The following is a 23,138-nucleotide window of genomic DNA, read 5'->3' on the forward strand; positions in this document are numbered from 1 at the left end:
TTAGGGATTTCGAATATTAAGGCTATGAATAATGCTTGTTTGTTGAAAATAGTCTGGAAATTATGTGCAGATCAGAGTAGCTGTGGGTTGATGTTTTGAAGTGAAGGTATAAGGAGGGTGAGAAGTTTGGAGATAAAGTTAGAGTTAAACCTAGTGAGTCAACTATTTGAAAAGATATTGGCTTGCTTTGGTTGTTATTGAAGGATACTTGGTGTCAAGAGATTAGAAATGGTGTGAAGTTTTAGGAAGATAGATGGTTAAATGGGAACTATATATTAGCTGAACAAGTTATGAAGCCTATATCTACTAAATGGAAAAATTGGAGAGTGAAAAAAGGATGTTGATAACTGTGGGGAGTGAAATCTCCTTTTATTTGAAGAATGGTTGTCGAAAGGCATTATGTTGTGATTGAAGGCATACTCCCACCTATAAGAGGAGATCAGATGGATAACATTAGGTAGAGAGGAGGGAATTGTGGTGACTATATTGTAAAGAGTGGTTACCAGATGACAATAAAAGAGCGTAGGGGAACAGAAGGAAGTTGTTGGAAAGTAATCTAGGACTGGCTTGGTCTAAAGAGAGTTAGAACTTTTTTGTGGATGTTGATGCATGATAGAATTCACATGAATGTTATTAGACATTTGCGATGGGGGCCTTTGGAGTTTGTTGTGTTTATGGTGAGGCAAAAACTGGCTTACATGTGATGAGAGACTATTTGGTAGCAAAAGAGATTTGGAGAAAGTTAGTTTCTTTCGGAAAAAAAAAAGAAGTTGCTTTTTAGATTTGTGTTTGAATGATTGGCTTGTGTTGAATTTGAAAAGAGAAGTATGTAGAGCAGGAGGAATGTCTTGGTGTGGCGTGTTGATTTCTGTGAAAATCACGAAATAAGAGAGTTTTCTCACCTGAGGATCATGTGTAGTCTAAGGATAAACTTGCCATGCTATTATATAGTTTGTTGCTGCAATGGATAATGTAAAGCTGGTTCAACAATGGCCAAAAAAGTTGAAGGGTAGGTTTAAATGGATATTGCCTTCAAAAAAGTGGACGAAATTAAATATTGATGGGGCTAGTTAAGGTAATCGAGGCTGCAGTAGGTGTAGAGGTGTGGCTAGGGTTCATATGGATTCTTGGGTATTTGGGTTTTCAAAGAATTTAGGAATTTGCTTTGCTCTTGGGGCCAAGTTGTGGGGAGTGCTTGAAAGGCTTTAGATCTATTACAATAGAGGTATTAGAGGGGTGGTTGTGGAAACAGATTCTTGTGTTGTGTTAGCACAGATGGAAAGAAGAAAGGGGAGAGGGAGGATGGCGAAGAGCAGACTGTTACAGAGAGTCTGCGAGTAGTGCAGAAGAGAATGGTAGGTGATGGTGGTCTACTCACTGAGAGAAGGGAATAGGTGTGCTAACACCCTAGCCAATTTCGGTGTGGACTTACAAGATGGGCTTCTTGTTTGGAACAAGATACATAGTTGTGTAGAGATGGACTTTCTTGCATATTGCTTAGGGATTGCTTTTGAAAGAGGCCAATTTTTTTTTGGGTGTTTTTGTGTGATTTTTCTTAGGTTTTTCTTGGGTTTTAGCCCCTTTCTATACCAAAAAAAAAATTCAAATGATGTGAATGCTTGGTATAAATATTTGATTGGGTGTCTCTAATATAAAGAAAATTACATCTTGGGTCACAAATTAATTGGGATTATATTGTTGAAACACGTGAATGAGAATGTGAATCTCCTTCAATCAACTAGGAAAATATATTATTGCCCTTATAATTTTTGAAATCGACTGGATTGGAAATGCATATATTTGAATTATGGTGTGAAACCCAATTCAGTTTGCCATGAATTAATTACTTGATTGACCTAGTTAAGAGTTTTGGACCGGTTATTTGGGTTAGAACAATATAATAGTGAATCAATGAACTATTAGAGTTTAAAACAAAATTATTTTCAATTTAAATAAAACAAAAAAAATAGTAGTTCATTTTTTTCTTGTGTATTAATACATTTTTATTTAAATGTTACTCTTTTTATAGTTATACATGAATATTATTTTTAAATATATTTTAATTAAACTAAATTATTATAAATGATTGGTCTGATCTCAACAAAATTATTTTAAATATATTTTTTTCATTGTTGAACCAGTATATCAACCAATTCACTAACTAGTCAAGTTTTCAGTACCTCGATTTGAATCAAGTAAAAACCTATTGGTATTAGCCTACTTTATGTTTAAGTGACTAAAATCCTTTTTAGTAAAACTAACAGCTATTAGTGTTGACCTACTTTATGATTATTTATGTTGTTAGGAGAATATCTAGTGTGGATACAGCATTAGATATATACATAAGCAGTCTTATACTCTTGATTTCCATTATAAAAAAGGAACCTTGAAAAGATAGTGTTTGGTAGTAATACAACTTATTTCAACCACATTAGAATGCATAAAAATTCTTTTTTTTTTTTTTCATTAGAGACTATAAGTAGTACTACTATGTTATAAAAAGAAAGAAAAAACTATAAGTAGTATCAAACCAACTTGGTATATGTTAGTGGATGAGCAAATTACAAATGTTTTCTTAGCATGTGAAAAATAGATTAGTTGAATTAGAGTTGGGTGTGCAACCTACTTGAGTAGCCATGCAGCATTTTCTCATACATTTTTTGATAAATCCATAGGATGAATTTTTATAAATCCTTCATTTATTGCATTGTCTCATACTTATGATTTTGATTGATAAGGATAGAACCTAAATTATTGGTTCTCACTTCTCACACATGGATTTGTTTGTCTTTTTGGCTCAGTTCCAAACTTATATAGAAATGATACTGGTTGTTAAGATACACACAATTTTAGTTAATGAAATTTTCATTATGCTTTAATTTATTATTATTATATATGGAGACAAGTTTATTATAAATTTTGGCAAAAAATTACACAATTTAAATTCTTTATTGTCATATATATGGCCAGGCGTAATTTTGTTTTTTCATTTATTATATCTATCTATATTCCTATCGTTTTTGTGAGGGAAAATCCCAAGAAAAGAAACATGAAAAATTTAGCTATTGTTCCCCCCTCTGCTCCTGTGTAATATAATGAAGCTCTAAATTTTGTAATTGGTATAATAGTTTAGTTGCAATTTACAGAAACTCTGGCCTTCAACGGTCTTTGCACCACCTTTTCTACTTTGGAATTCTATTAGCAGTAGGCTTATCATTTTCGGGATATTTAGGGTTTTTATGGTTGTTTGAGGTGGTTTGTGGATGGTTTTTGTGCATGACTTTACATGCGGTCACCTTAATCTTTGCTGATGTTGCCCTCCTTTATTGTTGCCTTAGTACATTTGAGTTTGTTTGGGTCCTCAACCTTGTTAGTTTGTTTTTCAATTTAGGGGGTGTTCAGAAACTATAAAAACATTTAAAAAATGCTTTCGCGCAAGTCAAAATACTCCTATCATATATTTATTTTGGAATTTGTAAAATCACTTCCGTATGTTGTTTGTTTTACATTTGAAGTGTTGTTGGTTTGTTTTTAGTTGTAATTTTTTTTTTTGACCGGAAGTTTTTAGTTGTAATTGGGCTCCTGTGGTTCTCTCCGATTATGTCCTGGAAGGACCCAAATGTTGTCACTAAAAAGGACCCCTATGTAGTCATATCATTTTACTTTAAATAAAAAATTTTAATATAAAAAGCTTTGTTGTAAATTCTTCATGTTAATTCATAAAATTGATATACGGCAGTTTAAAGTTGAAATGAAACACAAGTTTCACATATAAAATCATCACATATAAGACTCGGGCATTAAATATGAATATCTGTATCTTGGTTTATCATATTGTGAGAAACTAGTTTGGTGTATGTTTTTTTTGTGTACAACATGTTTTCTTTCCGTGTCAATGTGAAAGTCTCATTAGGTATACGAAGACAATGAGATGGGCTTCAATTGGATTTTTCCAATTGCCCAAGCTAGCCCAAACTGCACACAGAGCTCTTCTTGTTTTTTTTTGGTCAGACACACGGAGCTGTCTTGGCGGGAAATTTGATCATAGATGCGAGATAAAGAGGAACACCCGCGTCATTTGGGTATTGCGATTTCCAATAATCGGCTCCGTTCCGACGAAACAATGGATTCCGCTTCAGACTCAGATGGTTCTCATGTCTCTGCTACGCCCCCCAGGGAAGAGCCTTCACCATCCTTGCCGGTACTACCACCACCGCGGCGGCCAAAACCTGTTCTCGTTTCCAACAAATCGAAATCGTCTTCCTCGTCCAGCAAGAAATCTTCTAAATCCAAATTGGGCTCTTCAAAACCCACAAAACCGTCCAGTAAACAGGAATCCACTCAAGAAGAATTGCCCTGTAACTCCTTTTGCCTCCCTACTCTGCCCTTCCAAATTCGTCGACCTTCTGACTGCGTCACCCAATTGTCAACTGCGCAGTCATTTGAAACTCTCCCAGCTGGGTACTTCTCCAAATCCGCGTCTTTCTCCAAAATTCGAAGGCCCTTCCTCAGTTTTACAGATTCATCTGGAAATGGACCTTCCCTTGATTTTGCATCTCATCCAGGCCTCAAGAACGAGAGTAATGAGAGTTTTTGTCAGCAGGGTCATTCTATTCCAGTAGAGGTAGAGCGCGAACGTCTAAGGACAAGAAGTGTGACAAAATTAGGTAAGAGACATCCTAATCTGATAGGAGCTAATGTCCAGGCACCATCGGTGAAGGTGCGAAAATGTGGTGGTGAGGGAAATTTTGTGAGGTTGAACCTGAATAGCAAGAGGTGGAAGTTGCGGAACCATGGGAAAAAGAAAAATTTTGCATATAGCAAGCGTAGAAGTTACCCGAGAAAAAAAGTTAAATCGAAGCATGAAGATCAGGATCAGATGCAGTCGGTCTTCGAGTCTGAGGAGGATGCATTTGTTGTGCAGACCGCACAAAAGAAGTCCAGGGATTCTCGTGGAACCAAAGAACTTGATTGCAAAGTGATTGAAGAGGTTGTTTCAGCAGTTCGAGATGACCCATCTGATGAGAATCTGGTGAAGTTGCTTCAGTTAGTTTATGGCTATGATTCTTTTCGGGATGGTCAGCTGGAAGCAATCAAGATGGTACTTGCTGGAAAGTCGACTATGCTTATTTTGCCCACTGGTGCAGGAAAATCCCTGTGTTATCAGTTACCTGCAATGATTTTACCTGGAATTACCCTGGTCGTCAGTCCACTGGTAGCCTTGATGATTGATCAACGAAGAAAATTGCCTCCTGTGATTAATGGAGGACTTCTATGCAGCAGTCAGGTAACTTAATATCCTTTCTCATTCACCGAGAGAAAAGAAATTGTTTCTTTTCATGTATGTGATGCGACCTTTTATCTTTGATTGTGTTAGACACCTGAGGAAGCCGCTGAAACACTGAAGCATCTTCAAGAAGGTGCGTTAAAGGTAGGATTATCAACAATTAGATGTAGTCTTGGCTTTATATGTGCCTTCTCTCATTTGCTTAAGCTGAAATATGTTGCGGTCTTGCAGTTTGATTTACTTTATTGCATGTAACGGTATCAATTATATGCAGGTGTGTCATATAATCCTTTGCTTATCGCTGCGATCCTCATAATATGGCAATCACAAGTTTGGTCTATGCCACTGCCTAAAGCTTGCTTTTGCATTTTATATTTGTATTTAGGTACTTTTTGTTTCACCAGAGAGGTTACTGAATGAAGAATTTTTGTCAGTAATTTCTACAGCTTCAACTGTATCCCTTGTTGTGGTTGATGAAGCCCATTGTGTATCTGAATGGTGAGGAGGTTCTGGTGCCATTTGGTGATGTCAACATATTCATACACATCTCTTTACAATTTACACATTTTGCAGGTCACACAATTTTCGCCCTTCATTCATGAGGCTTAGGGCATCTTTTCTCCACAACAAACTAAATGCAGGTTCTTTTCTGGCAATGACAGCGACTGCTACAACCTTAACTTTAAATTCCGTCATGTCTGCTTTAGATATTCCTTGCTCAAATCTTATTCAGAAGACACAGTTAATGGACAATTTGCAGCTATCAGTCTCTTTAGCAAGAAATAGGCAAGTTAAATGCTACTATTTTTTGAACTTCGAATCTGGAATTGTCATGCGTGAGATATTAATAATTCAACATTGCTAAAAATGATAGAATGAAAGATTTATTGATGCTCGTCAAGTCTCCTCCATATGTGGAAGTTAAAAGCATCATCATATACTGCAAATTTCAGGTGTGTATACAGTCTTATTGGTTAAGAATGTAGAATAAGCTAAAATTTCTTGTAACGTGCATATCATAATATTGCAATATTCTCTGTTCCAGAAAATTGTAATATTAGATGTGTAAAATTTATGCAGTAAAAGTTGGCCAAATTTTGCGATGGACATCCTTGTTTTTCTATGGATATCCTAGGGTTTTGATATTTGGGGGGCATTAATTGTGTTTTTTCTCTTCCAGTCTGAAGCTGATATAATTAGCAAATACTTGAGTGACAACAGTATCTCTGCAAAGGTTAGCACCATATTTACCCTTTTGATATGATACCATAAGTTTCTCATTGTGTAATCTTTACTGCTATATGTTAAATCTGATGATAATTATGAACTACTGCTATCTAGAGTTATCATAGTGGTATCCCTGCAAAGGAGCGTAGCCATGTACAGGATTTGTTTGGTTCCAACAAGATTAGAGTGGTAAGATCATTTTTTTTCCCTATCAAATTTTGAGGTGTGCACATGCATTTTTGTAATTATTAAGACTATTTTGCATGTATCCTCTCTATTAGTGATTTAAATGACACTTTACTTTGCCAACTGATGTGCTTCATAATTTTTGGTGAAGGTTGTTGCAACAGTTGCATTTGGCATGGGATTAGACAAAAGGGACGTTGGAGCTGTAAGGCTCATTACAATTTGCTTTCTACATTCTTTGTACCTATTGATTTCTGACAATAAAATTCACTAGGATTCTGTATTCTTGTTATCATGTTTCACACCCTCGGTTTAGGTGTTTGTCATCGATAGTTGTGCACTTAAAACTGCCATTGTGCAAACATCACTTTTTGTGTATTTCACAAAGTGTTATTCACTTGCAATACAAGTGATGTTTATATAGTGGCTCTTGATTCTATAAATTGGTTACCCCCCTGTTTCAGGTAATTCATTACAGTCTGCCAGAAAGTCCTGAGCATTATGTTCAGGTAGATCTTTTATATTCTGACAGCCATAGGTTCTTTCGTAGGTTTTGTTAAATAAAATGAATGATAATTTGTAGGAGATTGGACGTGCTGGAAGGGATGGGAGGTTGTCCTTTTGCCACCTATTTTTTGATGATGAGACATATCTCAAACTCCTTAGTCTAATGTACAGGTAATATATGCCCTCTCAATGTCTCTTTTGGTTACATCGCTATCGAGTTAATTCACTGTTTTGTCCTCAGTGATGGAGTAGATGAATATGCAGTGAACAAGTTTCTCTGCGAAGTATTTCCTGCACAGAGGATTTCCGATGGCCAAATATATTCCTTGATCAAAGAATCTGCTTCACGGAGGTTTGACGTGAAGGAAGAGGTTTTCAACTCAGCATATCAGACCTTCAATTTTGTGTACTTCAAAAATATAGACACCCTTCCTATTACCTAGTCATGCTGATTCTCTGGTCATGAATGTAAAAAGATACTTTATATGAGAATTTAGTTTTACAGTCATCCCGATTAGCTTGAATTTTTTTTTACTCTATTGAATGGATAGAAAATAATTAACATGGTTCTTAGCTGATGTTTCCAAAATTTACTCTATTTTGTAAAATTGTGATTTTTGTAATTGTGAAGTTGCTGAACAGAATGAAAATGGTTTCTGCATTCCAATCATGTCACATTGGGTCTTACTAACGTTATCTTTTGCTAGGTGATGCTGACGCTCTTGACTCGCTTGGAGCTGGGTGATGTGCAGTACTTACGTTTACTTCCACAGATAAATACCACTTGCACTTTGAGTTTTCACGAGGTGCGTGCAGATAAGCCTTTTAATGCACACAAGTAGACATGATTAGCTCACTTAAACGTCCATAAGTTGGCACAACGGTTATGAATTGGTTGAATTTGAAGCCTAGAGAATACAATTAAATCTCATGCTTATTTACTCAACTGAACTTTAGAGAAATACATTAGTTTTGAATATGTTACATATGGAAATAGTTGAGTAACTATAGATGCATCAAAATTTTCACGCTGCAGACTCCCCCTCCATTACTTGCCCAAAAGCACTCTGTTGTTGCTGCAATACTGGAAAGGTAAAGGCTTGCTTTTTTTTTTTTTTTTTAACTTTTGATTTTAAATTAATTTTCCTGTTATTGGATGTCTATTCTGATAGGTTCTAATATTATGATCTTGTAAGTGGAATAGGATTGGATTCCATCATTCGCAAGTTTTCAGTAGACATAAATGCTGAGTGTTAAGTCTTTTGGGATATGGCTTTTCCTGGTTATGATTGGTAGAAGATCAGTTTAGTGCTTATTTATAATATCTTGTTTGACTGAATTTTTTTATTTGATTTTCAGGTCTGAGAATAAGCAAGGGCTATATGTCTTTGACATGCCCTCTGTAGCAAATGACATGGGAGTTACAGTTGCTGAAATATCCAATCAATTGCACAATCTAAAGGTTTGGTTGATGGGAATTCATGTTATCACAAATTTGCACGAGTGCATAATACCTTTTCAAAATCCAGTAGTCCTTTGCTTCAAGTGGCTAAATATTTAAGATTCCAGTTTTACAGTGCCAAAAATGTAGACGGTCAAGATGTCAAATTAAACTGATAATTTATAGTTTTATATACTCGGCTGTTATCCATTCGTAAATTATGAATTCTAATGCAGTAATTCTTAAGAGTAATACTTCTAAATAGCCCTGCATTTGCCCTCCAATTACTGTACAATGCTGTTAGAACCATTGATGAATACACAATAGATAGAAGTGTAACTGATGGCATTGGACAATATACAAAGCGGTAAATTTGTGGATGATTTTCTTAAGGGTAATTTAGATTTTCTTAATTGTAATTCTTGCTTTGGTCATTGTTAAATTGCCTCGAGAATTTTCATATTTTCTGTCCTTGATGTCTTTTGAATCATTATCATCAATCTCATATGAGCACCACACTAAAAGTACATGCTTATTACAATCAGACAATCATTAATGATTATTTGTTATTCATTTTATATTATGTTATATGTAGTATAAAACTTCATTGTGACATTGTCTCTCAGTTGCTTGGAGAAATAACCTTTGAGATGAAGGACTTGGCCTATTGCTATGTGATTGTGAAAGTACCAACAGATTTTTTTGCGTTGTCAGCAAATCTTACACAATGGTTACACGAGTTTGAAAGATCAAAGGTGATTAATTTTAATATTATCTTTTGCTCAAAAAGAAAATTTAAGATTATCAAATTAAGCTTTGAATGAGGAAAATATTTATTCAGCTATGTCTAGTGATGTCTTCTTTGAGACGTAATATCCTATGCATGTTTGATTGGGATTTGTGATGTTTTTGTGATACTGTTATAGATCTAACTCCTATAGAAAACAATGAAACGCTCTAAGGACTGATATTGTGTTTACTGGGGATTCTCCCTCTTAGAACAGTACAGGCATCTGTAAAATAAACACAATGACATAGCGAACACAGCCAAGTTTCAGACACCAGTACACAGTAAAAGAATAAGACAACTGTTAGTATTCAAGTGGCTAGCTCTCTACCCCTACCCGATTCTCTTTCCAGAAAGTTCTCCTGTCTTTTTTCAGTTCCCTCGTAAAAGGCCTTTTACAACTTCTCCTCAACTGTTTCTTGCACTTTCAACTCATGAATTCTCCCTCTTACCCCTCTGCCTCTCTGTCTTTGCGTATATAACGTCGTGCCTTTAATAGACCATCAGTCTCACTTGTCTCCCTCTTTGACTTCCTTTGGTTTCCTGGAATCTGTTTTGGTTGCATGGGTAGAGTCTCCTCATAATTTCTAACATTTACCTCATTGATATGAACCACTGATAAGACTTTACTCTAGTTTTAGCATCGATTAGTATTGTGAGGGAACATACATCACTTTTATAACATCCAGATTCGCTTATAACTGATTAGGCTGTTTTAATGTATCTGCATCTTGAAAAGGTACGGAAACTGGATGCAATGTATGATGCGGCATATCACGCTGTAAATATTTGTGACAAGACGCTAGGCTGCAGTGGTTCCGATCACACATCATGCTTGCAAAGGAAGATATTAGATTACTTTGCTGGGGTCGATAATAATTCCTTCTCCAAGAAGTTCGATCAAAGCAGGTTCTGCACCTTTTGGTTTCTCTAAATCTTCAGTTATACCCAAACTGGTTTATAATCATGTTACATTGTGATGAGCACTAGAAAATTCTGCTTTATGCTAATCATCATACTCATATTTCCTATTTAAATTTGCAGTCCTTTTTTGCGGGCAGATATAAAGGTGTGTTTTCATATTTTCATAAATTTCATTCTTAGAATCTTTGCCTGATGCATATCATTTATATGGAATACTATAGTTACTTTCTCCCTTCGGATGACCAGGTCTTTCTGCAGAGCAATTCACAGGCCAAATTCACACCAAGAGCCATTGCAAGGATAATGCACGGCATTGCAAGCCCAGCCTATCCTTCGGCTGCTTGGTCTAAAACTCATTTCTGGTAAATTAATGAATGAATGAATGGCTGATACTCTTATATTCAGCGGATTGGTATCTATTTTGTTGGCAGAAAAATTTTCAGAATGAAAACAAGTTTCAAAAGCCCATGTTTAAGTCGTGATCAAATCGTACAATTTGAATGTGGTTTCTGCACACCAAGGCTTATTTTTGCTAAACTAAATTGATGTTTATGTTCTTAACCGCAATTGAGTGCTTAGAAATCCTGTCTCAAAAATTAAGAGTGGAGGGAAGCTGATAATTTATTAGTGCATGCATTATGTCTAAATTCACTATCTATTTTCATCAATCACCCTCGTTTCCCAAAAAAACCATCTTCTGTGGGATCAATCCCAGTGAAATACTGAAGCTGAATTATCAATTTTTTTTTTTTAAAAAATCAGGGGAAGGTATAGGCATGCAGACTTTCAGGCGGTGATGGAAGCAGCAAAGGAAGAACTTAAGAATTTTGTTGGAAAAGACAGCTCTAGCCATTCAAGATAAGGCTTACCATCTGATTGGCAAATTGAATTCGGATTCCATGCTATTAATTTTCATGCATGACTTGAACCAATGAAATGAGAAAAGCCAAACGTTTATGATCTATCTAAGCGATAGATTTGAGTTCTGGCATGAATTAGGTGGCTAAGCCATATAGGCTGAAACAAAAACAGCTTTGTTGTTGGCTAGGGACATGTTTGTGTCCATTTTGGGAGGTCCAAAGCCGATGTTTACCCAAATCCCACAGCAAACGCTAAATTGTTAGCCTCATGCTTTGCATGTAAAATGATGTAAACCATATTGTATATGATTTATGAATAGAAAAGCAGTTTTGGATAAATGTTAAATCATATATAATTATATATAGAAATATAGATTTGTATGTTCTAGTTGTCCCTGTGGAATGGTGATCATATAGTGGTTCAAATACGGAATGGATCATATATCTTGTCTGGATTACGTTTTAGCTGCTATCTCCTTGTCCTTAACTCTTTAACCCCTTGCTTGGATTGAGAGAAAATTGCGGAGGAAAGAAAACTAGAGAGGAAAACATGGAGAGAAACAAGTTTTTCCTCGCTTAGATAGGGAAGAAAATGTGGGCGGAAGGAAAAGTGGAGAAGAAAATAAGGTAGGTCTTATGTTTTATTTTCTCTCCAAATTTTTTATAGAGAGATTTGGAAAGAAAAACAAGATTTTCATGATTACTCCTCCTCTCTCTTCCTCTCCATATTTATTTTCTTTTGTTATATTTAAAAAGCTATTCACTTTTTATTTTTTATCTTAAAACAACGTTTTTATTAAATAATTTGGTTTTAAAACATAATAGTATGAAAAAATATATAAATCAAATAACTTGATTTTAAATTATTTGATCATGCTAATATTGGTATAATTTTTCTATTGCAATATTTAATTTAATTTAATTTTAAATATGATATATTTTGATAAGAACATTTTAGTCATTTAGATATTTACTAATTTTTTCTTATCTCTATTTTCTCTCATCCATCTAAGCAAGAAAAATGATTAACAACTTCCTTCCAATTTTTCTTTCTTTCCATTTTCTTTCCTCTCATTTTCTTTTTTCTCAACTTTTTTTTCCGTCCAAGCAGAGGACAGGTATAGTATGAAGTTCTTGCTCGTCCCTTTTTTGTTTTTTGGCTTTTCCTTATCCCAAACCGTAAGTTATTTATTATTTATATCTCGTGGTGGTTGGCATTATCCTGAAAGGTTTGCATCGCCCCAAACTGTACGTAATTACTTTACTTGCATTAATCTAAGTACTCTTTTTAGTTATTAAAAAGTTTTATTTTAGTTCTTTAATTTTGTATGGTATCTTCTCAATTTTTTAACTTTGACGCAGTTGGTGAAAGATATTGAAATTAAAATTTTAAATGATGAAATATTATCAAACACTGATGCAGTAAGCTTAATTTTCTATACTAATAATAACTAGTACAAAATATTATTATTTGAGACTAAGAAAGCAGGATTAATTGACCGAAAAAAATACTTTGTACTACATTATAAGAATAAAGATAGGTTTTTCATGTAACAAAAGAAAAGATATATCAGACAGGGCTTAGAAATATTTTAGATTCGAATCTGAGGAGACGATGATGATACTAGTAGTACTAGTAGCGTATTTATTTGTAAATATAATTTGTCTTTATTTTAATTTTGATCTCTATAATTTTAAATTTTAATTTTTGGTTTCTCAAAAGGCGAATTCTTATTAAAATATATAGATTAACATTTTAAAGAGAAAGAAATTTGAAGAATCAAGACCTATAAGTTGAAATTATAATGATTAAAACCAAAATAAAATCATAATAAAGCAAATATTATATTTCATTAATTAATTACAAATTACAAATGTTAGACCTGTGTTGCCTTAATTTAATCACAATTTATAAAAAAGATAATTAAATCCCCCCCCCCAAAAAAAGATGAAGAAATTTGTTGCGTGCGGCTGCTGAATAATTTTCTAATTTCTAATTTATTTTTATTTTAATTGAGAAATCTTCCAATAAATAATTATAATCAAGCCATCGAGTGTCCGTAAATGCGCTAACCAAATCTGAATCTAATCCAAAACTACCAAACTAATCTCTGTTTGAAAAAAAAAATTCTTAAAAAAAAAACAAATGCTTAAAAAATGAAATTAGAATATTCCAAAATGGAAAAAAAAAATAGAAATTGTAACGCGGAAAGGGTATATTCTAGACATCAATGCTCAAGAGAGGCATATTCAGTTGTGGAAGCTAAGACCGTTGGTCACTATATAAATCAAACAGCGAAAAGCGCCTCTCTCTCTAGAGTCAAGAGCGAGAGGATCTTAGAATCTGCGGGATGAAGAAGGTTTGAGCTTTATAGCTTCGTCATTGATCGTTCTCGGTATCCTTATTCTTTCCTCTGGGTCGCCGTAATCAGCGATTCGCATTGTTCTGGAAGATCCGAGAGTCATGGATGAGGTTGCCGCCACATCGGCATCGGTGATGCGCACTTCAACGTCTTTACCGTCGTCTTCTTCAGCGTATTCATCAGTATTTACTAATTACCCCCTCATTTCTGCTTTCGTTGCTTTCGCCATTGCCCAATCCACCAAATTCTTCACATCATGGTTGGTATTCATGTTTCTTTGCCGTATAATACATAGAACCTTAATCGCAAACCTTGTAATTTGATCAGAATTAGGTTCCTGGCGGACAAGAGAAAAGAAATAAAGAAGGAAATTCGGAGATAATGCGTGGCCTTTTTTTACTTTCTTGAAATAATCGTGCCTTGTAATTCTTCGATGAAATAAAACATTTGATGTTTTGAGTTCCATTGTTTGCTTGATCTGCATGCAACAGTTCTCGGGTTAAGGTGCTTCCAGATTTCAAGATTTGTAATGTATTTCTTTCACCTGCCAAATTCTTAAATTAAGAGGCATCTTCAGCTCTTGGTTTCTTTTGGTTGTAATGAAATTTAACCGAACTCATTCATGGGAGTATAGAATGTCAATCAGAGTTTATTTATCTCTGCTGTTTACTAAGAAATTTTCTGTAGTTATCCGTTAAGTTCCTTCAGTTGGTTATATAAAATACTTATTTAACTGATCATCTTCATTTCACTTTTCATTCTGCCTATTGATAAATATCCATAAACCTTTCCCAAAAATTATGCGTCCAACAGCAACGGAGTTTACATCAATTATATGTGTATGAATCTTTGTCGATGAACTGAGTGCCGTTTCTTTTTCTTGTTGATATATCAATTTCAAGTTGCAATTTGATAATTCCAGCAGTGTCATCCCAATGTTTGAGCTTCTTCATGGACAGAATTAACAGCTTCTGTGACCTTTATGTATGCCTTTTAATTCTTCCCTGAGTTTTAAGACTTCATAGATACGCAGGTACAAGGAAAGAAGATGGGATTTTAAGCAACTTCTTGGTTCTGGTGGAATGCCATCATCTCATTCAGCAACTGTAACCGCTCTTGCTGCAGCTATTGGGTTTCAAGAGGGGTTTGGAGGACCTCTGTTCGCTACTGCATTGATCCTAGCTTGTATTGTATGATCTCTCTCTTCATTTCTTTAAAATCAATCAATAATGAAATAAAAAAAAAATTATTAATTTAAGGAGTGTCATAATGGAGATTCCCTTTCTGCACATGCTTGAGCAGACACGTACGTACGGTGTAACTACTAGTGATTGTAATGTCACAGAAAAAACTAATAGGTTAGATGACCAGAAGTTAATGCTAACGAGGATAGTTCATGCTTTAATTGTATCTAATACAGAAACTGCTGGCAGGTAATGTATGATGCTACTGGTGTGAGATTGCAAGCTGGTCGCCAAGCGGAGGTTTGCTGCCTGTGCTACTTGTTTCCTTAACTCTGTCATATAGTCCTTTCTTTTACTTCTGAGGAACTTTATCATCCATTCATCTCTCTCATCGCATGTATTAGAATGAAATACCGCGGAAGCTTTTTCTGTTTGCCTATTATTGTAGTGAGGGCATGTTTGCCTTTGTTTTGGTTTTCTATAGTTTGTTTATACTGAGTTTGGATGATTGGTTTTATCCCCAGGTTTTGAATCAAATTGTATATGAACTTCCTGCTGAACATCCTCTAGCTGAAATCAGACCACTTCGTGAACTTCTTGGGCATACCCCTCCTCAGGTCAGCTGGATCTAAGCTTAACAAAGGGAATTGCGTTACAACGCTTGTTTATAATTATTAATTACTGACTTACATATTGTACCCTCAACAAATGATTGCTATGTCAAACTCAAAATGGCTAGTTCAGGATTGTGGTGTGCTTTGATGTTTAATAACTATATGCGGACAACAAACCTGTCATTAACAATGATATTAATATGTGGAGAATTGAATTATAAGATTTTGCTTTTAGGCGAGAATCAATGGAATACGTTTTCTTAAAATCAAACTTACATTCCTTACTGCGAACATAGGTTTTGTTAGATAGAAGCAAATCCAATTAACACCTAACTAGTTCCCTGAACATAAGGAAATAGATAATCCTAAATATCTTGTAAAATACTACATTAATGCCTGCAATCACTGACAACTCCCCACGGAAGCTGACACCCAGTTTCACATATCCTTCAGCATGGCCCACGTTCTACTTGTATGCACTTGAGTTTTAGAATCCAAGTATTTTGACTCCTTCTGTTGACGCATGTGAAGTTTCTAATGCTATCAGTTCTGTTAGGATACATACGTGGCTTATCATGTATAATGTAGCTGACCTTGAAAGGTTATTGTCCGAGGTTTTCATTGATTCATATACATAAACTGAATGCAATCAGAATGATAGCTTGCTATGTTAATATATAATGCTATGTGGATGATGATGAATCTGTCATTACGTAGGCAATAATATATGCCTTTAGTGATAAATTTAAAATCGAAGAAAATGGAGATGTGAAGGGGAAAAGAAAGGGGGGTTTGATATAAACACTCTTTAATGTAACGTAAATCGAACTAATTTTTCCCCTTCTCTACTGCATTTTCTTCATTCCAAATGCATTATGAAATGAGTTTTGTGTCTAATACCTGATTGAATGATTATAATTGTAATCGTGAATTCTTTCATCATGGCACCTTGTTTTTTAAAATTTGAATATTCCTGTTTATCCTACAGTGGTTGCTGGTATGTTACTTGGAATCCTTACAGCAGCTATTGGCCATCTACTGACCATGATCAAATAATGGCGATGCTTCTTACGGTTGAATTATGGTTAATTTCTGTTCATACCATAGCACAGAAATTTAAACTACCATTATGCGGTCTTACACTTAACCCCAGAAATATAGCACTCTTGCTGTTAGTGCTCGTTCTAAAGGTGCCTTCAGTGTTCTTCGTGCACTTGACCTTGCTCATCTCAGAAGTAGAATTAAAAAAGTGTATCTGATCTGATTGGATTAGTTTATGTAACGGAACTAACTGTCCAAACATATTATTCTTTCCACCGAGATGAGATGGCTTTTAAGTAAACTGGTTGGGTTAGTCTTAGCTCTCTGCAGAACTCAACAGGCGAAGACAGGTAAATAGCCAAATACTGCTCTCTGATGTCAGTTGTGCTAATCAGGCGAAGACAAGAAAAAATATGCGACTATTTTATCAATATATATTTGTGTATATATTTGTATGTATGCATTTTTATTCATTGCAAGTGTTCTTAAATTACTTAAGGAAATAATAATAATGTTGTGAATGATTAAGAAGACTTCCAAATTTCGTTGGCCAAAATAAAAAGAGAAATTCCGAAGCTTATTTGGATTAGTGGTTGCAAAACTTTTAATTGCATTTTGCAAACTAAAGTTAGGATTGATAACATGCTTAGGTGCATAATTAAAAAGGAGAATTCCAATTAAATTTAATTAAATATTAAAATTCAAATTCAAACTTAGAGCAAAAATGTTGCAATGGAAAAGGAAAATGTTGACTTTTAAAAGGAAAATGCTGATTTTTCATCGATACCGTGTGTTTAGTTGCAATATTTTCCTGCAATTCATTTTCTGGTAGCGGCAGATATTCCATTGTACGACCGATTTTGGGGGGAACCGATTTTCCATCACAAGGGGGAAAATCCAAAAGACCAAATTGTCCTTTAAATTTGAATAAAATGCTCAGTATTTGATCGATGAAATAATGTGAAGTTGCTTAAACACCCGACACATCATTGAATCTTCATCTTTGCCATATATTTATCTATTTTGTTATTGTTGAGTCGTTCAACTAACACATACAGATTGGCCAACAAGTATCAACCTTCATTCAATAAGATTTTTAACAACGTCTATCTTAATAAAAAAGTGCTTCTATATAAATCATATATCGTTTTTCAAATCTGATTAAAAATCTGGTGAGAAAAAATATTTCTGATCCTTGCTTACCTTTTGGATCATAACTTTAAAATTACAAAGTATTTTTGAATAGGTCTTGTTGTATTGAAAACTAGATAGTTTTTCAATGATAGGTCGTTTCCCTAATTTGAACTTAAACTGAGAAAGTTATATATAATCAAAAATTGTTCTGCTTAAAGCATAAAAAACAAAGCATAACAGAAACATAATGAATTCAAATTTTGCGTGAAAAATTAGAATTTGTTGATATAAATTCAAATTTATATTAATAAAGTCATAGTTAAACTTTAAGTTGGGAGAAAGAAATGAACATATTTGAATTTGATTAAAAAAAGTTGAATATGCTCCATTAAATTCAAATTTTCTTAGAGTAGATTTGAATTTGTGACTTTTGCTCACCATCTTGAAAATAAATTTTAAAATAAAAAGAGTTTTTAAATGAGTCTTGTTGCATTAAAAATTAAACTTAAAAATTTTTCCAATGATAAATCATTTGACCTATTTAAATTTAAATTAACAAATGCATGCCATCTAAAAATATTTGGTTAAATTTCCTTCTTTTTTTGTGAATTTATTTTTATTTAATTATTTTTAATCATTTAATATTTATAGTCATTTTTATATTTATATTGAATATTTATATTTATTTAAATTATAATATATTTTTATTCATTTTTTTAAAAAGCATTTTTAAGGGTAACATGATAAAATTACACAAATTTTCAACCCATTTTCATCCAACCAAACATAAAGTTTTCCATCAACTACTTTTCATTTCAGTGCTGCCAAACATGTCATCACTCAAAATTTTTTTATTCCGTTACTTTCCATTTTTTTTTCCTATTCTAATCAGTTCTTTCTGCCAAAAAGGCCCTTAGAAAATTTTTAATCTAACCAAAAAGCCTAATCTGAGATTCTTGAATGTAATAAAACACTATAATCTTCATTCATTGTTGTAAAAGAAAATTGAAGTCAGCAAGCCTACTTTTGGTTTTAATTAGCGGATTTAATTCGGGCTTTACCCTTCAGCTCAAAAAAAAAAAAAAGTCAGGCTTTTCCTAACCAAAAAAGAAAAACCATAATCGGTTAGCTCCAGTCCGATTTGTATAGCTATTATTACACAAACTATGTGATTTGTATTTAATCCTTGAATCTAAACATACTTCCTTGATTCTATTTATAAAATAGGTTCAACATATTTTATATAAACTAAGAAAAATATTAAACTACATCAACTCTCTATTAAAATGTAACAGTTTTTTAACTTTACTTTTATTTAATTTATACATCTTTTAAAAAAAGTATAAATATTTACACTATAATAAATGAAAAATAAAATAGGACATTTATGGTTAAAATTTAATAAAATGACTTATAAATAAGACAAAAAAAAAATCTTTTATTTCTGTTTTATGAATCGGACTAAAGGAGTATGTGATAAGATTGCATATATATTTTTTTTCAAACCCTAAAAATCTTTTCCTTAGCACACATCAAAATTGGATGATAATAATTAAACACCTTATTACCATTTGCAAGCCGGTATCGAGTAAATAACATTTTGCTAATAAATAATATAATTATGGGAGAATTACAATCAAATCTTAAAGAAGAAACATAATTATCAAAAAGTCCCAATAACAACTTAAGGAGCCTGTAATAACAAATCTCAGAATAGAAAATGATAACTTATAACCCTCATTAAGAATTGTTGACAGTTATTTTTCTTTATTAGGACTTTATTGTAATTTTCCCTATAATTATTGTGATGACTAGTGTGAAATTAATGTAAATACTAAATACGACAGGAATTGATAGGAAATGAAATGAAGTCCAAGGAAAGATTACTTCAACTTGAAGTGGATGAGGGCAATTAATGAAGGGAGCTGAGATGCAGTGTCAAACGCACATATATCATGTGAACTACATTTTTATCTCATCAACAGGAAACTAAAACACATCCCAATCACATATAATCATGATATTATATGTTGCATATATTTAGATTGTTCAAAAAGACTAACCACGCGTGATTCATCAATTACTCCTATTGCATGCGTATTCATCTTGATCACTCAATTCTACTTTCTCCCAACCCTCCATCCACTCAGACATGCATTCATCTTTCTTATCCTGTATTTGCCAAGACTTGGGAAGTTTCCGATATCCCGGTGGGACCGTAAGCTAGATACCTCAGCCAAGCCACCAATACCTCCCTATGTCCTCTTGGCGCAACAAAAATTTCTCGAGAAGGCTTGTACAACGGGAGATGACGGCATCGCAGAAACAAATCAGGGTCACAAACAATTTCCTCCATGCATTCAAGTTCAGCCATAGCCTTACTAACTGATACATCACGTTTCAGGATTTTGTTTGCTGCATATGTTCTAAGCTCAAATTATGTTTCTTATAAATTACCGGATTTTTGTTGTAAATTACCGATACTTGCATGTGTTTTGTTATGTGTGTGTGTTTGCATAATATGATTAGGTGAATTGGTTGTGTTAGTTGCCACATTCTTTTTATGTGCCAAAAGGTCATGAGTTCAAACCGCACTTTGACCACCTTATTTTTAAAAAAAAAAAAAATCTCTAGCCACCAGAGCTTTGATGACTCGCCATTAGAAGTCAGAGGTCCAGCCATTGGTGCTTAGGTGGCCGAGGCTAAAGGCCGAAGCCCCTTGGCCGGACATCCGGTGACAATTAATATTTGTTTTATAAAAAAAATAAAAAAAAAAGTGATATATCATATTTTTGCCCTTAACTTTTAATTTTATTTTAATGCAAGAGAATTGACTGAAATTTTAAAATATTTTGGGCATTGACTTGATATTAATTAACTAGGATTTATTGAAATTCTGCAAAAAAAATTAAAATAAAATTGAATTTTTACATTTACTTCGATAAACCTCAAATCCCCATGTGACACGAAATAACAGCAGATTCGCCGAGTAGAGAAAATCACGACAACCAAAGAAGCAGACATGGCGACTGGCGGTTGCGATAGCGAGTTGAAGCCAACCCCTCACCAATAGGCCTGCATGAGCAGATCGACCACAGAGCAGAGGGGGAAGGGAGATATCAAGAATGGAAAGCTAAACCTGCGAGAGAGGATAATGGGGCAAATTTGAGTAGGTTAAAATTTTTTAAAACTTTTTAATTATAATTTACAAATATTTAATAAGTCTTAATTTATGTAAATATGTTAAATTCTTTATACAAGCGGTAGCTCGTCAAATAATTTTTGAAGTTAGAGGGCCTGTTTGGGTGACTCTCAAAACCATGGTTTGGGAGGTAAAACCATGGTTTTGGTGAGATGTCACCCAAACAGCATCATTTTTGAGCCAATAATCTGAAACCATGGTTTGGGCCAAAATCATGGTTTCAAGAGAAGTGAATTCATTCTGCTTTTAGCTTAAATTGGAGATATATTGTGCCTGTCAGAATAGATCTCAACAATAATATGACTTTAAGATTTCTCAATTATTTTTTTATAAACATATTTAACATTATATCTTATAAACATATATACACATATTAATTATTTATTAATTATATTATCTTATGTATTATTAATTATGTTGGTAAAAAATATATTATTAACAATTTTATTCTTTCAAATTAAAATATATCATAAAATTTATCTTTTATATAATTATTATATTAACTTATGTTTTTTTAGTAATTTGTATATATAAAAAGTACTTTTGATAACAATTATCCAAACACTCTCACTTCTCAGAATCACTTTTTTACAAAATCTATTCTTCCCAAAATCTATTTTAAAAAAGCTATTCTCCAAACCGTGATTTGGTTTCATCCAAACACACCCAGAGTCTTTCTTCGAGCTAATACTATCTTGTTAAGATTAACATTGTTAAAAATTACTTGTATCCCGATTAATTTCTGAAATTAAAGTAAAAATTGATTGATACAATTTGATTTATACTTGGATAAACTTTTATGTAAACTTGTTAAGCATGGACTTATTTTTTTGGATGAAATCTTTTTGACCGAAGTATCCGACTTGATCAATCACGAAAGTAAACCAACACAGCAGCCTTATGTTTGTTCAGTCAGAAAAGAACAGAAAAATACAACTAAAAAAAATGTGTATCATGACAAAAATGCCTTCTCCTTCTTCTGCTGTGAAGGGATGAGAAATTTATATGCGTGAGTCCATTTAAGGCAGGGAGGTTAAAATTCCATTTAAAAAAGGATTCATAGATGATTTACTTGAAGTTCCCGTCCATGGTTACAATTTTCTCCAATGCTTTCATAATTCATGCACATGGAAGCAATATAGTGGCTTATCTTTTAATGGCATAAGAGCTCCCTTGTAGGAAATCCCGTATGCAAATCTATTCTTGAGCCTTAAGGTTATTATAGATTTTTTTTTTTTTGGGGCTAATGTAGCGATTAAATGATTATAGATTATAAATTTGGAATTTATTCTAATCCAACAAATTTGCTAAAATACAGTTAAATCCTTTAAAATTTAGTTGAACTTTTTTATGCATGTAAAATGACAAATCTGTCCTTTCAACTCCCCCCTCCCCTTCTTTTTTTCTGACCGTCAATCTTGCTCATCTGAGCCTTAAATGCACGCATGTTATAATCCTGGCCCAAAAAAAAAAAGGCGTGTTATAATCAGCCAATACAGTCTTGTTTTCCTTTTTGGTACAAGATCAGCCAATAAAAGTTCGTGAATGTGAATAGTACACTACCTCCTGTTCTAATTATAAGAGCCAGTTGACTAATTTGAAAAGATTAAAAAAGTAAATTGAGTTAGTTATTTCTCCTAAATAAGTATTGTCTTTCCTAAAATATCCTTGCTAATCAAGTGTGTTGACTAAAACTATCATTGTTAGAAGGACTAATTTGAAAAAAAAAATATATAATATGAGAAACAAAATGAATCTTATATTTAGGACCAAAATAAAAATCAAATAGGGTCTTATATTAAGAATTAAAGGAGGTAGTATTTGGTTATGTATAACAATTTTTGGATATCATCCACTTTATTCCTCATATGGCAAATCGCGAAAGCCAGTTATTTAAGTTGCTAAAAGAAAGGAAGGGAACGAATAAAAGCAGTCCAGTTCCTCAAAAGAGCACTCATCCCAGAATGAATCATAAGGATCAAGCGCTAGTAAGAGAAGAGCGCACTGCTAATTCTCAGGATCCTTATTCCTTACAGCCATAGGATCCTTATCCACCATATTATTACCAGATTCTTCACCCGCTGAAACAAAACCCTGCTGAATTTGACAGAAAAGAGATGAAAGCATCTGCAAATTATACTGGAAATATTCCCAAATTATTCACAGTTTAGCTGCTGACACTCGGGAAATAGTCCACTTAGCTAATAAATTTAGCAATCTTTGTAAAAGTGTGCTTGTCCTGTTAGTGTCAGTCATGAGGTTATATTTTAGCTTTATGTCAACTTACTGTCAAAAAAAGGGTATCCACCCTTCACAAGCCCACACCAGTATAGCATTTTTAAAGAGTGTCCCTTATTGCTTTACGGGTTATGGCTTTATGA

At 33.6% G+C, this 23,138-nt stretch overlaps 2 protein-coding genes across 2 annotated transcripts; both read left to right on the plus strand.

Moving 5' to 3' along the window:
- The first annotated feature begins 4,048 nt into the window (after positions 1–4,048).
- LOC114728578 (ATP-dependent DNA helicase Q-like 5) lies at positions 4,049–11,659 on the plus strand. Its single transcript, XM_028915486.1, has 19 exons — positions 4,049–5,287; positions 5,378–5,431; positions 5,673–5,785; positions 5,861–6,073; positions 6,162–6,240; positions 6,468–6,521; positions 6,629–6,703; positions 6,852–6,905; positions 7,165–7,209; positions 7,284–7,378; positions 7,449–7,578; positions 7,915–8,013; positions 8,244–8,299; positions 8,567–8,669; positions 9,275–9,403; positions 10,175–10,344; positions 10,480–10,504; positions 10,606–10,721; positions 11,122–11,659. The coding sequence occupies exons 1-19, from the start codon at positions 4,049–4,051 to the stop codon at positions 11,219–11,221; spliced, it is 2,949 nt and encodes a 982-aa protein (XP_028771319.1). The 3' UTR covers positions 11,222–11,659.
- A 1,872-nt stretch (positions 11,660–13,531) lies between these two features.
- Positions 13,532–16,722, plus strand: LOC114728585 (uncharacterized membrane protein YuiD). The gene is made up of 5 exons (XM_028915494.1): positions 13,532–13,841; positions 14,616–14,772; positions 15,016–15,066; positions 15,291–15,387; positions 16,369–16,722. Exons 1-5 carry the CDS (start codon positions 13,684–13,686, stop codon positions 16,434–16,436), a joined length of 531 nt encoding a protein of 176 aa, XP_028771327.1. The 5' UTR covers positions 13,532–13,683; the 3' UTR covers positions 16,437–16,722.
- Positions 16,723–23,138: the final 6,416 nt, after the last annotated feature.

This window comes from Neltuma alba, unplaced genomic scaffold, assembly GCF_004799145.2.
Source record: "Neltuma alba isolate B1F8T4 unplaced genomic scaffold, ASM479914v2 tig00012557_pilon, whole genome shotgun sequence".
Classification (NCBI taxonomy): Eukaryota; Viridiplantae; Streptophyta; class Magnoliopsida; order Fabales; family Fabaceae; genus Neltuma; species Neltuma alba.

Excerpts from the sequence above, each read along its gene's own strand:
- LOC114728578 (XM_028915486.1), top strand. The coding sequence starts at position 4,049 with ATGCGAGATAAAGAGGAACACCCGCGTCATTTGGGTATTGCGATTTCC. Across the intron at positions 6,241-6,467 it reads TCATATACTGCAAATTTCAG|TCTGAAGCTGATATAATTAG; the intron begins GTGTGTATACAG and ends TTTCTCTTCCAG. Across the intron at positions 8,300-8,566 it reads GTTGCTGCAATACTGGAAAG|GTCTGAGAATAAGCAAGGGC; the intron begins GTAAAGGCTTGC and ends TTTGATTTTCAG.
- LOC114728585 (XM_028915494.1), top strand. The coding sequence starts at position 13,684 with ATGGATGAGGTTGCCGCCACATCGGCATCGGTGATGCGCACTTCAACG. Across the intron at positions 13,842-14,615 it reads ACCAAATTCTTCACATCATG|GTACAAGGAAAGAAGATGGG; the intron begins GTTGGTATTCAT and ends ATAGATACGCAG. Across the intron at positions 14,773-15,015 it reads CATTGATCCTAGCTTGTATT|GTAATGTATGATGCTACTGG; the intron begins GTATGATCTCTC and ends AACTGCTGGCAG.